Genomic DNA, 18234 nt, shown 5'->3' on the forward strand with positions numbered 1-18234 from the left:
ATTTTATTCAACTTTTATCTCATTTCAACTAACTATCCAAATCAGGCCTTAGAGTATGCAAGCTTTATACAGTCCCTTTATATAAAGAATAACTCTAGTAAAATGCATTTACATCATACATCATCCACGTAATATAATTTGATTCGAAAAATAAAATTTAAAATTTGAATATTACAAATCAAATTATAAAGATTGTGTGTAGTGTAAAGACCTTTGAATAACATCTCTCTTATAAAATTGAGACCATCGTATATAATTGAATTTTTTCATTTGGATCCTAGACTTTGTCCTATTTTTTAAAAATGAAGTGTGCGAAATTACTCTATAAAAAAAGTGCGAAATTACTATATCTAGTTTTACTATAAAAAATTATCACATGAGTTATATTTAATAAAGTCAGGTTTTCTGTGGACATTTAAATATAATTTCCTTATAAAAAGGTGAAAATCTACATTCTAAGGTTCCTTCATGCAGAGCGACAAAAATATTCATTTTTATTTGTCATAAGTAAAATTAAGATATTCTTTATGCTCTCTCAATCCCTCAAACCTCAGAAATATCTCTCCCTTCTAAAAACTCCCTATCAAACTAAATTATGATAATTTTTTTCCGTCATTTTTAATTTGATTTCTAAATATATTTGTATTGTAAGGAATCATAAAAAATATCTACAAATTGATTAAAAAAAAGGAATCTCATATTCCTTGTGATCGTATCAAATTCCTCTGTAGGTTTACCCACATTCTTGGGAATCTAGATTTAAAAATAATAATAAAAAAAAATAATAATAAAAAAAAAACAATCCAAATAATGTAGATGTGAGGGAGTATTAGATTCTTCAATCCAAATAGACAAATACCACAAGCGAGTAAGAAAATAATTTAGTAAAAAAATTTTCCGAATTTCCACCCATTCTATTTCTCTCAACTGTCAATAAATTTTGATTTAGCTCAACTCAAATTCAATTTTAATGTTTTGATATTACTTATCTTCTCCAAAGAAATTTTGAGGTTAATTTGGAGAAAAACACAAAAAGATAAAAGAGGAATATTATTTATCATACTTTTAGCCATCATCCCAAGATACATCCCTAATTCAACCTCAATCTTTTGATCATGCAAATGTGATCATTCGACTTTTCTGCAATGAAAAGAGACTTGAGTAGCTTAAAATCCCGACAGTTTAGTTTTCTTGAATCAGATGCACTCAAAGATGCTATGTCAAATGCTTTATACTTAAAAAAAAAAAAATTAAAAAAAAAAAAAAAAAAAAAAAAAAAGAGGAGAAATCATGCACCTCTCAAGTATATTTCTCCAGCAGATTGGATACCTGAATCGAACTGCATATATATGCACTGATAGGAATACAGACAGGAATCACACTTTTCCTCGCAATAATCCAATAGCGCTTACTCTCTTGGTTTCAAGGAGGCAAGAGGGCCAACAACCGAATCGACGACTGTCCTCGATTAGGTCACTGGAAGATCTTATTCTATGAGCAACGGTCACAGAAAAGTCCCATGAGTTAGGTAATACTAAAACAATAACATGCTCTCATTTTCAGTATATGGTAATGTTGTTGCTGATGCTTTCCCTTTCCCTTTCCCTTTAACCTCTTTCACTTTCTTTTTCTTTTTCTTTTTTCTTTTTTGTTTACACATTTATCTTCCTATCCTAAAAAATCATTATATACAGGGCTAGCTGTACAATTAATTCGGTTTAAGACCAAACCATGAACTATGAACCTGGACCTCTGGATGGCGAAAACTTTGTTGGATCCTTCCCAGTTTGTAAGAGCACGTCATGGTTAATAGATGCCAACTGTGACAAATTCTGCAAAGAGAATTTCCTTCAAGTAAACAAGTTTGAGCAAATTAAATTTGTTTAACGTACAGGGTTCAAGCATCCTGGACAACTTCAAACATGCGGGATGTCTCAATGCCTAAATGAAATCCACTGTGTTTCACAAGCACTAGGTATGCTACACATACACTGCCTATGGACAACACCATGCAATGAGGGCAAAACAAGCCAGTTGTTTTCCCCCTTCTGAAGGATGGATAGATGGTGGCTGGCTACTGGCTAGGAGACTTGTACTGTTAGGTTGCAACAATTATAGCCACAAGCTACATGCAAATACTAGAGCATTTGTGAATCTTGTATATATCATTAACTGGGAATAATGCATGTGACAGCCTGAGACATCCACTTCAAATGAAGTCTTTAGAAGGAAATTTTTTTACAAGTAATCAAAGATTTTATTTAAAAAATATAAAAGGCATAGCGCAGGCATAACAGGTAATATTCCAAAGGTCATTGGGAATATCAATTAAGAAAAGAAGCTGTAGAGCAAGATTGGATATATCCATTATGGCTACGTTGTTTCAGTTTAAGGACAAGTTGGCTTACCTTGAAAGAGAAATTTATCGAAGAGAGACTTATTGGATAATCCTCAAACTCTGCTAGGTCACCGCATTCATCCATCTGAGTAGCAGCAAAAGAAGATTCATAAAGTTCAAAGGATTCAAGTGTTAAGACTTCAAAAATAACTACCGAGCTTATAACAGAAGAACATCAGCTAACACAGTTCAACTTCAAAGAGAAATATTGTTCAGCACTCTGGAGCAGACTAAAAAAATACTTCCATTTTGAAGCACACACAGTCGTACTTAACTAGAGATAAAATATTAACTCAGTTTTCTATATTCCACAACTACATTCCTTCTGGGAAACTAATGAGATGAAGGCTTTCTCTTTTCTTCAGAGCACCAATCTAAGATAAGGTGCAAACCACCCCCAAATCTGATGTCTCTCTGGTAGGCCTTTTAGCATGTTTCATATAGATAATGACATATAAAAAAGACTCTTTTGACCAACCATTCCGGTTATACTCTCAAATATGGATTGATATTAGGAGATGATAAGAGTATGTCCACCTCAGCTAAAGAATTTGAGTCTGATTCGTGAGTGTCAGAATCAGAGTTGCTACAGTTCTGATCATCTGGCAATCCAGGGGAACTTTGATGAAACCGGGATATAAAATAGCTCGTGTCATCTGCACTGTCAGGCTGTGGAACAAAGGCAGCCTAAGAGCAAAGTTAAGCAGTAACAAAGTTAATAATTCAGAAAATGTCCCCGACAAAAAGAAAGACTTGCTCTTTTAAGAAGTCTGCATCAGTTTAATCAAATTCCTTTTCAAATTAAATGCATAGATACAAACAAGCATGCACATAAAAGAATATAAAATACTTTTGCGGTAGTAAGGGCCCAACCTAGTACGAAAAGACTTGTAGACTTGTGAAATGAATGTATAAAATCTTAAGTCCTTTCCATTCTACCAGTGTATCAGTATATATAAAAGCAGATAAACTTTTAGCAGTTTTCCATTCTACTCGCATGGTAGCAAAATATGAAATACAAAACATGAATTACTTCAGTCACGTTCTCAACAATTCAACAATTACACAAGCATGTTCCAGCCCCCCAAACAGTTGCATTAAGATGTTGTAGCTTAATAAAGCTTTACATAAAGAAACATACAAGACAACTCCCTTTTTCCTATTTCTGTTTTCGAAGCCGGCTTGAAACGATAGCCAAAAGCAATTGGGCCTTTTTTTGTTTTTGTTATCAAAATTCTAAGGAAAAAGAACCAAAACAAACCAAAAATGAGATGCATTCGCAAAGGAGCCCAACATATTTTGCTTTCTAGTTTTATCAAAGCAAAGAAACTTCAAGTTAAGACTATGTCTCATATACAGGAAGACGAGCAGCATTTCTACCTTCTGCAATGCTAGGTTGTCCCAGTTAACTCCTCTGAAAAAAGGATGTGCTTTTACCTGCAAAACAAATAAGTATGAGTTCCTGTTCAGGTCACCATGATGCAGAAAAAATGTTTATTGCTCGGCTAAAAAACGAAGTGTGGATAGTAGAATACAACTTCTACTGATCCATTTGCTCCTAAGCGCTGCGCTGGATTATGTATAAGAAACCTGTCAAGAAAAGGTCTGAGCTAAATAATAATTTGAATAAAAACTAGCATATCATATTACACAAACAGCCAAACAAAGCAAATGAGTCTGGGGGTGAAGAAATGTGAATGAAACAACAATAAGCATGCTGGTTTTGCAATGAAAATGTGCCTTTGGCATATTAAAAATACATGTAGTACATCATGTAACTGTAGGAAACAAAATGGAGCAATAAGTAAATAACCCAAACATCTGAAACTGAGACAGTTCATGGATTTATTACTAAATCTTTGAATAAACATCCTGCACAGCACAGACAAATGTATAACCTAATCTACAAATAAGCTGACAGATATCAATTTCCAAGACCACAAAGAAGCGATAATTGTTGATCTCAAACAAATTTATCAGTACCTCTACAAATTCAAGCTTGACATGTTAAATAATATGATACTACATTAGCAGATTTGGAAATTAGAAAGGTACAAAATGCGAACCTTTAACATAGACAGAGAAAATAATACCAAAGATATTCAGTCACTTTTAAGTTCCTTTTTTATGAAACAACTTTCCTGTTAGACACGCACAAATACTCTCTGTTTGAGGGCATCACATACAGAGAATAAGGTCAAGAACTCCATCACGACACCCACACACAAAAGTACCAAGTCTGAACCTCAACCATAGATAAAGAAAATAATTAACAAAAATATCCATTCAGTTTTACAATGAAACTTCTTTTCTGTTACATACATTGATACTAGCTGTTTGTGGAGAGAGAATAAGGTCGAGAATTACATTAGGACACACACAAACACACGCATCCTGGAGACATGAAGGTTAAACCATTTACCATGAGAATATATAACGCATAAAAATGATGGGATCCACGCCCATCACCTACTCCCAACAAGCCCACATGGGGTGCTTGTCAACGAGAGTGGGTGGGTGCCGAAATTTGCAGATGAATTCTGCAAAATTGGCTACATTCGCACAGCCCCCTCAGCCTATAAATTGAGGCTCCCAGCGAAAGCCTCAACTCACACCAAGAAGCGAAGAGAAAAGAGAAAGAGCCAAGAGAGCTCTGAGAGAAAAGAAGAGAGCTGAGTTGAGTGGAGTGTGATCCTTCTCCTCTGTAATATTTTTTCTGTATTCTACTATTTAATAGTGAAGCCCTTTTCTGTGGACATAGGCAGTTGCCGAACCACGTTAAATTCTTGGTGCCACTGTGTGCATGGGTGTGTTTATTTAATTCCGCTGTGTGATTTCCCCAACAAAAAAAAACTTATAAAAAAAAATATAACGCATAAAAAGTTGCTAAGTCAAAATTACAAGCCATTATCACCACATCAAAAGGCAGGAGTTTGATAACCAACCGATTAATTAAGTCCTGGGCCTCATAGGTCATATCACTGGGAACTGAAGGCCAGGGGACTTTTCTGTTAAGAATGTTGTCAAATATTTTCTGCACAATCAGTAAATAAGTAATCAAAATAATGGATGTATATCTGCAGTTTCCCCCTATTTAAATCAAAATAACGGATGTATATATGCAGTTTCCTAGCTGTAACATCATGATACGAGGATGACGATTGACCGCATAAAGCATAAAATCTCAATGATAGCATCAAAGTCTCATGGGAAATTAATGCCATAGCAAACTCCATAGAGCACATAACTAAAAATAGCATGTTACCAATATGCTTTTACTGATGAATGTCAGTCTTATGTTGCTAGCTGGCAAAAAAAGAGGGGAAATCCTACAAAACCAGGCTGTAGATGATGATTGTTTTGATACCCGAATCACAACCGAGTTTTAGTTTCCCAAGGAGCACTGAGATTAAAACATAATGAGAGAAAATTCTGACACAAAGAATACCTCTGGATGTTCAGCGGTGAAAGGGGGAATTCCAGTTATCAATTCAAATAAGATGATTCCTACTGACCACCAATCAGCAGCATAACCTGCACGAAGGACCATCTTTTACTTTCCCATTATGCTTAAAATAAAGCAAAACTCAAGTTGAATTCAAACCATGCTCAGTTCCAAGAAGGATTTCTGGCGCCAAGTAGTCAGGTGTCCCAACAGCCGAGTGCCGACTTCTCTCCTCTGTTTGTTGAGCATGTGGGTTATGGACATCAGGTGAAGCAGTTCCAATTGTCTGAGGTCCTGATAACTCCATTGTGCTATTTATGAGGCCTATCTTTGATAGTCCAAAGTCTGTAAGCTGGTAATATAAGCAACTCTTACTCATCATTGAAGCAGAAATCAAACCTAAATATTCAGATTTCGTGTGATGCATAATATGAGCACTAAGTTGAACAAAGGTATAATAATTAGATATTTATTAGTTCTCAATAAGGAGGAATTTCTTCATCGTTGTCTTCCTTGTGTGTTCGAGGATTTATGAGATATATATATATATATACACATACACTCTTCTCTTCTCTCTCTCACTTCCACTACATCACAATGTTTTATGGCAAATGTGTTCTAAACTTGGAAGGTTTTCATAGCATTGGATAGTTCCTTTGACCTTGTAGAAAAAAAAAATGATATCAATTAGCTCCAGGTTAAGGGGTTAAGGTAAAAAATTGCACAGGAGCAATTAGTTTATAAGATACTTTTTAAATTTTGATAACTAATATATTGATGCAAAAAAAAAAAAAAAAAAAAAGCACTACGATCAAAAGCAGCTTCAATTGGTTGCAATGTTCTTGATCTATTATTTATACCAAACCTTCATACAAGAAAATAACTTAATCATCAAGTATATACACCAGACCTTAATGTGTCCATCATGAGCAATCAGTATGTTGTCAGGTTTCAAATCACGATGCACAATTCCAAGAGAATGGAGGTACTCCAAAGCAAGAACCTGCAAAGGACATAAGAACATACTGAAAAATATGTCTATAATCAAGGAAAATAAAAGGCATATGGTGGAATTAACAACCAGTTCTGCAACATATATACGAGCTACATCTTCCTCAAGGCAACCGACATTTCTGAGCAGAGAGTAAAGATCACCTCCATTCAGATATTCCATAACCAAGTAGAGATTATCTCTACAGGTGAAAGAATAAAAAAATCGAACCTGCAGCCACAAACATTCATTTCTAATGTATCATGGAGTACATTTTAAAAACTATTCAAGAATAGCTGCAGTGACATTTGAAAGAATTCTAGTATTGGATATTACCACAAAAGGGTTCCGAACAGTTATTAGTATATTACGCTCTGCCAATATACGCTCAATATCATTTTTTCGTATCATATCCAATTTCTTCAGCACCTGCATGAGCAGAATGTTGCACAATATCATGAATCTGGACCAAAGTTACAATTTAGCAGTGCCAAAAAAAAAAAAATGATTCCTTGGAAAAGAGACTAAGATTTAAAGCAAGAAAGTTTGAGGAAAAAAAAATGAATTGCTTGTACATCTCTTAGGAAGAAATACCATTGCAAAATAATTTTGAGTAGAAACAAAGACTTCCAAGACACAAAGAACTCAATGTTACTCTTTTCTGTTCTGGGGGGAGGGGGAGGGGGAGGGGGCACGGGTATTGTTACAAGAGCATTTGTAGTGACATTAAGATTCTCATAACTCTATGAAAAGAACATAGGTGCCAGTGACCAGTACAGTGACCTCATAAGAGCCAAAATGCTATGATCATGAATGAAGATGTGTCAATCGGAAATTCTCTCCCAAGCAATATGGGACCCCATCACCACCTTCCTATACATAATCTAGGGTATTAAGATCCCTCCTTTAAATTCCTAATGTCCTCATTAGGTCATTCCATCATATAGGTGGCACGGCTCAAGTCCCACACTTTTAGTTGGTTTGGCTCTTATACCATTTGTAACAACCCAGGAAAAGCCCAAATCACATTTAGGCCCATACTCCAAAAAGATTAGTCAAGGTTACAATTGAAGCTCATTAAAATCATTTTAAGAGTTTAAACTTCTTCCTCCTAAACAATGTGGAATCTCATTCACCACCTTACTATACACAATCCAAGGTCTTACAATCCCCCCTTAAAGCCCTGACGTCCTAGTTAGGCCATTCCATTTTTATCATTGGTGGCATGGCTCAAGTCCCACACTTCTGCTGAGGATTGGTTTGCTGCCATTTGTAACAAGTCAAGGAAAGTTCAAGCCACATCTAGGCCCATACAGGAAAGGACTACCCAAGGTTCTAATTGAAGCTCCTTAATATTATTAAAAAGGACAAAAACTTCCCCTCTCAAGTAATGTGTGATCCAATTTACCACCTTCCATATATAATCTGGGATACGTTAACCAAGTTATATTTGGTCTAGGATTTTGTTTTATAACGGCCCATTAAGTTATTTCTCACTACCTTGACGACGTTTCTATAAGCCTTCTCTACTTGAATCAAAATCTACTCCTTACAATTGTAATCACTTGTCGACCAAATGATCACACATTGTGGATGAATTTGTTCCTCCTGGTAGGCCTACACCTGCTTACACTAAGAGCATAACTTAAAATTTTATATTTCCTTGTACCATAACCCATTTATTTCATCCACAATGTGTGGACCTTTTTTTCTTTCCTCAAGACAGCATTTAATGATTTACGAATCTGACTAAACAGTTTCATGTCATTTAAATCAAGTCTATAAACATTTGATGGGTCCCAAAAATACAGGGAAAATATAACCTTCTTCAATGAAAATAAAAATAGAATATAAATGCTTTTTCCCAGAACTGTAACTGATTTTTTTTTTAATGAACCATATGATCTTAAAAATTCAATATTAGGAGTTAAGGTTTCCTTGTCGCCTCGGTAAGGAAAAGTGATAGAGAAGATGCTTAACTACATTTTAAGGTCAGAGGAATACAATAAGGTAAAAGCAGATTGACCATCCAACTGTCACTCGTAAAGAATTAACTGTGGCTATTTTGTGAATCACCTTCTTCAATTCAATACCTGTTTGGCTATCAGCCAACATCAGGAATCTGGCGGTACAGCATGTCCATATTGAAAAGACTTCCTCCGAGAATAGTATAATAAGTTATTAGCCTATATTCGAGGCTGTCCTGATTTTCCACTCACCAACTTCATCCACAAAAACTGGTCAGTAGTCTGTCAAGCACAGGTCCCAGATTTTACCAACGTGCCACCAAGTAGTCTTGCTTTTCAATTTTATGTCCAAATGGATAAACCTATTCCATTATTATTCTGTCAATAATAAAATTCTTTAGATGTGAGAAACCTGTTCCTCCAACATGATGGCTACAACACCATTTTAATATTTGACTTCATTTTTTAGTTTTGGTCTTTGTCAGACACAGCTTCTGACTCAAATTGTTACATATATCTATGGGTTAAAAGGACTAAATTTATCCCAAATACAAATAAAACAAGGAACGTCAGCATGTTATTGTCGGTTTTGCTCAGTGTGAAAATTATCTGAAGATTTCCTACCAAAGGTTTGCGTTTAAAGTACTACCTTTATTGCAAAAAAATCTCCAGTTGTCCGCTTGCGTGCAAGAAAGACTTTACCAAAAGCACCCCTGCTAATTGGTTTGATAATCTCAAAGTCATCAATGCTTGTCCGCTCTTTGTGCACGAAATGTAAAGCAGTTGTCTCAACAGTACTTTGGGATGCATTATCAAACAACTGTCTAGAGCTTTCCTTATTCTTGATATCACTCTTTGGACTTCTCATATCTATTAGTTCACAAGCAATTATATATTTCTCCCTGCATATGTGGTTATATGAGAGAGGAATAACTCCAGTGTGATAAAATTAGATTTAATAGGAAATTTTCTTCTGGTCAAGTTTAATAAGAATGAGAGAGGAATAACATAATAGGAAAGTTTTCTTCTGGTAAAAAATTACCACAGAAGCTTCTCTATACGGCCTCCAAAGGTGTCTATTACAAGAGCTTTCAGCTTGCTATTGCATAAAACATCCTGTAAGTCATGCGTGCAGGCAAGCAAAAATTCATAGGACCCTTCTTTTGAAAGATCTGTTCCTGCCACACAACGGGCGATGCCCGCTAGGTCAATCATCTGCCAAGAATAAAGTACAGGCTTTTGAAATTGCAGAACAGTGTTACAACCATAACCATAAGATAATGAATAGATATACTAATGGATAGACACAATGAGTCTTCCAGAAAATTAATGAATGCTTGTTTATCAAAAAAGGATATGAAATGAAAAGGTTGAAAGTAAACAATGATGACTGCACAATCACGCAAGACTAGTGGGAGAGCAGAGTGACAACACTACAACAGATTGATGGACACACTCTCTCTCTCCATGAGATATTTCTCAGCATGGTTTTATCAAAGGACCTCCAAATTTGCAGAGATTCCAATTCTAGACGCCCACACCCTAATATTTTAGGAGAAATTCCTCACATAAACTACTCACCCACCACAGAAGCAGACTACATGTGCTATAATCTAATATAATACGATTATTTGTTGAGATGATCTAGAAGGAACAAAATTCCCCACAAAAAATGGCAGACCTGTTTCACATCCTCCATTGCAGAAGGATTATTGTGCTCCAACCACCAGGAGTCAAAATGACAAGCTCTAGGTGTATTTGTGGATGACACCGATGTCATGCTCCCAGTTGAGGAGGAAGTTCCATGGTTGCCAAGCTTTAAACCCAAAAGGCCCTTAAGGTTCATAGAAGCAGAATGAGAATCATCCATGTAGGCTGTGTCCATCTCATGTATATCCTCAAACATTCCTTCAACACCTTTATTCCGCCACTCACATATCTTGGGAGAATATGCTTCAGATGCAATTGCCAAGTTTGTAGTTTTTGTTCTTGAATTTTCAGGGCTGCCGTCAGATGAATGAAAACTCTTATTGTGTGACTCAATGATCTGTTCCAATATCTCTGCAAGTTTAATAAGGCGCTCATCTACATCTAGATAAATTAAGTCACACTTATCAGCATATGCACATATATAAGAATGTGACTCCAGATGAGAAGTAGGAACGATTTCCTCACAGATCCGACAGAGTACTGCCTCTGATCCATCTGTGCTTTCTTCTTGCTCATGAAATGAACCAGAAATGGAATTATTTGTAAATTTTCCAAAACTACTGTCAATTTGATGAAATTGTTGCACTGGTGAAAGGAAATCAGTTTTGGCAGTTTGAACAGCCAATTTTTGTTGCAAAACCACTGCATCCTTCTTGGAAATTGAGTCACTCTCATCATCTGGCTCTAAAGAATTGCAACAACTTGCCTCGGGGACAGAACGTAGCTTACTTTCTCGATGCAATTCATGTTTGACAACATCCTTCTGATTCGAAGCGTAATGTGAACCACAGTCAGCAATCTGGGGATTGGGCACCCAGCTTGTTTCAACAGCAGGAATACTTTCCAAACATTTCTTTAGTTTACGAAGAGATTTCTCATCTATTGGTTCCCTATCTTTTTGGAACTGCAACAGTCTAGTGCACCGTGTTAATATAAAGAGCATGCGTGTTACCAGCCACTTTAGCATTCCTGTTTGACACTGATGTCTTTTCTCAGTCAATTCTTGGACAATTGTTTCACACTCGACACGAAACTCACAAGGGTTCATTTCCATACACTTCCTAGCAAGAAGCAGAAGATCCTCTGCCATTGTTTCTCCCTCCGGGGATGAGTCAATCTTATCAAAAACATCAAGGACATCCCCTGAAAAACTAGCCAGCTCCACATTCACCACTTCTTTGGCAGCATCAAATCTTGAATGCAAAGAACCCAAAAGTTCCTGAATATCAACTCATAAGAAGTAGATCAGCTATAAATAACAAGACCCAATAAAGTTCAATATTTTTGTAAAAAATATGAAGGATTATCCCATCCTCTAAAATAACATTATTATCCTGAAATAATTCTCTTCTGCTACTCAAACCAAGAATCGTTCTTTTTTTTTCCATAGCAGACAGTGTTGGTGAAAGTGTTAGGAACTTAAGCGCAAGCATGCGCCTGATTAAGTAAAGCACATATTTCTAAAAATAATGTAGACTTACAAAATAGGGTTAAATATTAAAACCGTCAATGTGGTTTTCCTTTTTCTTTTTTCTTTTTTGATAAGTAAGAAAAATTTATTAATCCTCATAATTAGGCAAAGCCCAAGTACACAAGTATTATACAAGAGAAAGGTTTTCCTTTTAAATAGATTAGTCTCTAAACTCTAACTTTGGATTTTTACAACTTTGTCCTTTTAACTTTAATCAAATCAGTCATTCTTTTAGGTTTCTGTTAATTATCTGTTAAAATGTCACGTCAGCACCAATCATTGATTGCCACGTGTCATTTAAAAAATACAAAATAAATCATTTAAAAGACAAAAGAATAAAAAAGTAAAAAATTATATATATATATATATATATATATATATAAAATACAGATATAGATTGCATGATGACCCTGGTACTTAGGTTGCACCTAGACATGGCTCTACACCCAGGCACTGCCTGGGTGCAACCCGTGCCTCTTGGGCGCACTTAGGGTGACGCAGCAGCAACCCATGCCGATGCCAAGGTGCCAACCCAAGCGCCATCTGGGTAACCCATTCTATATGTTTGTCTTTTTTTTTTTTATTTAACTTTTTTTGTTTTTTGAATGGCATGTGGCACTTAGAGATTGGTGCTAACATGGCATTTAAATAGATTATTAACGGAAAATTAGGGGAATGATCGATTTTATCAAGTTCAAAAGTACAGGGAAGAAAAGGTTTAGAATTAGTGTTGAGAGAGTAAACTATCCAAAAGGCAAATGACAGAGATTAGTTTAGTAATTAACCCTAACAAAATATTCATAAAAAAATAAAAATGATTAAAAAGACAAGATAGTGATATATGTAGCCTCTTAACTCAATTGTGTATCATGCAACATGGCAATCAAGTGATCAACTAATTACAAAATATGTAAGCATAACATTTTTTCTAATCCTCTTGTCCTTTACAAAATATACACAACTATGTTATTTGATAGCTATAATAAAAAAAAGTACATGGTCAAATCAAAATATACTAAAAAAGCACAGGGATTGGCGCTTTGCGCTTAAGCATGCTTTTAACAACATTGATGGCAATGGATGGAGTCAGCTACTGCTGTATGTGATTATTTCTCTAGAATACATCACTTAGAATATGCAAAGTATAGGCTTGCATAATTGCAAGACTTGAAAAGAGGACTGACAATGGTTTATTGGTGTCAGGCTATTAAGATTGAGGACCAATAATTTAACCTCGCCATTAAGAAAATATCAATATTCAATGGTAAACGTTTGATATTGACGTCTCAAGTCTTGTGTGACAGTTTGCTGACCTTTCTCAAATAACTCCTTTGATATTTGAATATTATTCCAACATAAACAAGTCTATAGAATCTTGAAATTTACAAGTGAATTGTGAAAATAACAATCAAGATTACACACAAGTACGTAAGTTGATAAAACATCTTGAAAATGAGAATCGTCTCTGTGAAACCTTAGGCAAATCACAAAATGATAGTATCTAAATATTCGTTGAATAATTCAAAAAGGGCAAAAACAGACCTTTTATTTTTCACTTTAATTTTTCATGCACTTGTTACTATCTAAGGATACTAACTAAATACATCTAAGACAATTGATTTCCTACTTAAAACTATTGAGAAATACCTCCAAATTGCTGAAGCTGTGAGCCCGAGGCTGGGCGGGTTGAATGCCGCCTTTTGGTCCTAGTTCATGTGAAAAACTTTTTAACCCTTTTGACACTTTACCATACCTTGCACTCTCCCGTGAAGAATACTTTCCATCTAAATGACTTCCCTCATTGCTTACTTTAGATTGTATAGCACCATTCTCGTCAAGTGTCTTGATTTTTGAGTTCCAACCCTGTCAAATAAGTAGCATGTTAAATCTCAGTACCTATCTTGGAAAGGACAAGGCATAAACAATCATCACATGCATATTCTACATTTATAGAAGTAGCTTATGAATACATATCAAAAGCATTCTGAACGAATCCTCACCTCAATGTTTGGAGGATCATTACTGAAAGGTTGAGTTGAATCCTTGCCAAGGTATGACTTGAACCATCGGGTTATCTTCTTTCCCTTGTGGTGTCCTAAGTCAAGAAAGTAAATTAAAGTTTATTTCTATAAGTAATCAGGAGTGCCATACTCAAAAATGAAGAACAAGACAAGGTTTTTATGATGACTATTGTATGCACCTCCTGTATATTCCTTTGCCAGAAAAGAACAAAGTATAAAAAATCAAGAACTTGAATCAATCCCATCAGCCAATATGGCAGCTTTTCTGGAGGCTACTCTTTCTACATATTAAACCTTTTTCACACGTATATCCCTTTGCCAGCAAGAACAGACAGATCCAAACCACCCAAAAGCTTAATTAGTACATCCAACTCAACTTGAAACTAAAGGAGTTTTATTAACATTTCCGGTAACCATATCTAAATAGTTCGTGCTTCAATCCACTAGCAGTGGGTCCAATTAAGCACACAGAAGATATTTCTAATTGAACATCATAACAACGAATAGGAATGAAACGGCTATAGCTCCTATATGAACTACTGGGAAGATCATAGCGGAGAAGTCGAGACCTAACAAAAGAAGTAAACCTGAAGTGTCGCAAAAGACTGGGATGGGAAACAAAACGGAATGTACCGGATTTTTAGCACGTGCAACCATCAAACCAGAGACAAAAGCAGGGCTCGACAAAACAGAAAGTATCATGGTACGTCGTCCTTCCCTGAAATGGAACTTTCATGCTGGAGCAAGAAAATAGCTCTGACAACTTATGTGTACACTATGAACATGCAGCAACCAATGAATAAGCATTGCACATTGCTTGCGCTTCAGCTACCATTAGGTTGAAGGCTCAATCTTGAAAGAAGAGAAATGCAGCAGATCCCCTGATCATAAGCCTTGGCAGACAATAGTATGACTATTCAATTTGACCAATCCTCGTACTAACATTTTGGCTCAAGGTCCCCATATAATTTAAATCCAGCTGTGATAAACTAGTTTCATCACCTTATCTATGATCATCTCTCCAAATCAATTCCATTATATCTTCTCCAAGTTTTACACATAAAACCGAGTCCTAAAACAACCATGTACCACGTGTAGAACCACACATAGGATCCAACAGGAACTATGCAGGATATAGAATAAATACTCCCGCTGATTCTTAACTTAGTATGTGTTTCATTCATCTCTGGCCCAAAAAGAGTTTTTTTTTTTTTTTTTTTTTTCTCTCTTTTTATTAGTTTCATTTATTTTTTATCTTTTAGTGTGTCTCTAAGGTAGGAAGGACTGCCGATGATCTTTTCGGGCAAATATTATATGTTAAGACATACTAATACTATATACTAATACTTACAAAACTCAGGATGATTGTCTTTCTCCCCGTGGTTCACAAAATTCACGAAATTTTCTCCCAATATAAAGTTTCAGGAAAGCTTAATTGATTAACAAAAGGCAGCGAAACAACAGGATAAGCAATACACTGTAAATTCCAATTATGGTCCGTTAGTATTCAAATATTTATTTTCTTTTTTTATTTTCCAAATTTTTACGAGCAGCCCATCAGAGCTATGAAAAAAATCAATTAAACCCTGGGAAAAAAGATGCAAACCTTTTTTGGAAGAACCACTGGCCTTTCCACGTCCAAGAGCCATAGTCTTTTGCTTTTGCTTCAGGGTAGACCATGCGACCCCAAAACTCGGAGACTCGGTCGACTCGTCTAGTTTCGAACTCGTTTGATCGTTGGAAGAAACTCGCCGAGTCTTAATCCGATTCAAGCCGGAGGGGATAATACTAACTTCGGACGAAGACTCACCTTCGCCCCGGTTTCCACTAATTCTATCCATTTGATGAAACTTCCATGCACGTCTAAAACATCCGAAACTATAACCCAAGCTCTCCGGCTCCCCCTTGATTACTTCAACAAACTAGAATCACCATCCTCCACTGGAACGACAGCAAAGGAGGAAAAAAAATCGCCACGAAGAAGAAGTAGCAGCTTACGAAGCCGAAGATCGTTACGGATCAAAAACTCGAAAGATGAGTCGGAGCACTGAATTGAATACCAATATGAGGATAATTGTAAAGATCTTGCGAAGAAAGGCTGTTCAGCTTGATTGCGGCTGTCTACTTCGATCAAATTTTATTTTATTTTCTTTTTCTTTTTATTTTCTCCTTCGTTTTGATGTTCAATGTATTGACAACGTAATGATGAAATTATGAATTGCAATATTTATGAGTGGTGCTATCTGCCGCCGGGCATGCCCATTCGTTTAGTGTAATTTGTAATTTTTTTTTTATTTCAAATATTTTTAAAATATTTTTAAATATTTTTTTAAAAAATATTAATATATTAATAGTTACTTTTTTAACTATTATAAAAAAAATTAAATATATTAACGGTCAAAATAAAGAGATAAAATGACGAGACATATTACAATTTCTCGCTTAGAAATACTCATCTTAATAGAGGACTCTATTTTTTTTCCAAAAGCAGTACGTTGAATATTTAAATACTCTAAAATTATATATAGTATTATTCAGAATCAAAATTTGAGTAATTTTATAGAGTTATTTTATTTTTAAGTCAGTGTATAGAACACATTATTAACCTCATTTAATAAAATTTAATTTATAAGATTCAAATTTTATAATTTATCTTACAAACCTATGTTACGTAAGTATTTTATTAGATGTGCATTATATATCGACTTGCGAATAAAATTTTTCAATTTTTTATGAACAGAACATGGTGGAAAAAAAAAGTTCAATATATATATAATTTAAATAAATAAGAAACATCATAGAGAGCCATTCAAAGATGGAAAACTTCCCCTCATTTGCTGATTTTAATTTTAAAGAAAAAAAAACTCATTTATTGAATAATTTTAAACAAACCTCAAGTAACCGATTAAATATTGATAAATCTTAGCATAGTGTAAGTCAATAGTTTGTTTAATAATTTCATTAATGTATTTAAAAACTAGTCAAAATAAATGAATATAGATATTTTTATTTGAGTGTATAACGCTTACTTATAAAGCTCGTATCGTTTTATAAAATTAAAAAAAAATGAAAATATATCTATAAAGTCAATAGTTTTTTTTTTCTAAGCTATAAGTCAATAGTTTGTTTAATAATTTCTTTAGCATATTTAAAAATTAGTCAAAATAAATGAACTTAGATATTATATGTGAGTTTATAACTTTATATCGCTTATATTATTAAAAAAAAAAAAAAAAAGAAAAAAAACTTTATATCGCTTGCTTATAAAGGTTGTATCGTTTCATAAAAAAAAGTTGAAAATATATCTATACATATATAAATTATTAATATTTATTAATACTTTTGCGAATCTTTTCAGCTTTTTGTATTTTTAAGTTTAATATTCACAATAAATCGGCCCTTAGAATTTTTTCTCATAAAATAGAGGGTCAATTTCGTTTTATTAATTATCAAGACATTAAGACTGAGTTTGGATGTTGAGTTTTCTATAAATAATAATGAGTTGAGATGGTAGAGTGAGTTATGTAAACCTCACTTAAAATGAGTTTATATGTGTTTGTTAAAAAGAATTTAGATGTATTTGTAAAGTTAAAAAAAGTTGTGGGTCCTATGTGTAAAAATGTTTGAGTTGAGATGAATTTAACGATTTGAAAGTTGAATGTTTAGATATTAGAAGAGATTTAAATCTGAACTGAATTCAGTTGAACTGAGTGCAGTCAAGAAACCAAACGAACTCTAAACTTGCATAAAAAAAAATGAATGGTAGGTTTTCGGGTCACAAATTTAATTCCAATTTGTATGAATGATTGTTTTATGCAATCTAATTGCTTGAGAATAGTTTGCATCTATTGGATTTAAGAAATTATTACCATGATCAAGATCTAAAACTTTTTGTATAATTAGCTCACTCTTATTATCGTAATCCTTACAAATTCTTAATAATTAAATAATTTGGGTCAATATTCATGAGCCTTTTTTCTTCCCTTTGGAATGGGAATATTTTGTGAGTAAAATATACTTTAGAAAAGAAGAGTAGTGTTACACATACGCACAATATTATACGTACTAAGTGACAATTTAATTTTATTAGTATTCTTTTTTAATAATACTACTATGTCATCTAATTTATATATCATGTGATTTATTAAAAAAATTTAGTACACAAACATAAAAGTTAGAAGAAATCTAGAATTTTAATCTTCATTTTTTTTTTTTTTTTTGTCTTCAGGAG

At 34.3% G+C, this 18234-nt stretch overlaps 1 protein-coding gene across 5 annotated transcripts; it reads right to left on the minus strand.

Annotated features, from left to right (window-relative positions):
* Positions 1-1420: 1420 nt before the first annotated feature.
* On the minus strand, positions 1421-16205 carry LOC121244324 (probable serine/threonine protein kinase IRE4). 5 transcript variants are annotated; one of them, XM_041142339.1, is made up of 17 exons: positions 15610-16205; positions 13983-14077; positions 13630-13845; positions 10483-11730; positions 9844-10016; positions 9451-9703; positions 7171-7263; positions 6925-7065; positions 6754-6846; positions 6003-6195; positions 5847-5932; positions 5344-5432; positions 3934-3988; positions 3779-3835; positions 2936-3085; positions 2409-2483; positions 1421-1832 (listed from the first exon to the last, which is right to left on the minus strand). In XM_041142339.1, the coding sequence occupies exons 1-17, from the start codon at positions 15842-15844 to the stop codon at positions 1737-1739; spliced, it is 3348 nt and encodes a 1115-aa protein (XP_040998273.1). In that variant the 5' UTR covers positions 15845-16205; the 3' UTR covers positions 1421-1736. The 5 variants fall into 5 exon arrangements, 4 of the variants coding, with proteins under 4 accessions (XP_040998273.1, XP_040998274.1, XP_040998275.1 ...); XM_041142340.1 differs by having other exon boundaries at positions 3937-3988; positions 15610-16204; XM_041142341.1 differs by lacking the exons at positions 3934-3988; positions 5344-5432.
* Between the last annotated feature and the right edge of the window lie 2029 nt (positions 16206-18234).

This window comes from Juglans microcarpa x Juglans regia, chromosome 8S, assembly GCF_004785595.1.
Source record: "Juglans microcarpa x Juglans regia isolate MS1-56 chromosome 8S, Jm3101_v1.0, whole genome shotgun sequence".
Taxonomy (NCBI): Eukaryota; Viridiplantae; Streptophyta; class Magnoliopsida; order Fagales; family Juglandaceae; genus Juglans; species Juglans microcarpa x Juglans regia.

Bases quoted from the DNA above. Each gene is read 5' to 3' on its own strand.
- LOC121244324 (XM_041142339.1), bottom strand. From the start codon at position 15,844: ATGGATAGAATTAGTGGAAACCGGGGCGAAGGTGAGTCTTCGTCCGAA. The intron at 7,264-9,450 runs GTAGTACTTTAA...CTGCTCATGCAG, and splicing joins GAGATTTTTTTGCAATAAAG to GTGCTGAAGAAATTGGATAT. The intron at 5,933-6,002 runs GTTTGAATTCAA...TCCTTCGTGCAG, and splicing joins CCTTCTTGGAACTGAGCATG to GTTATGCTGCTGATTGGTGG.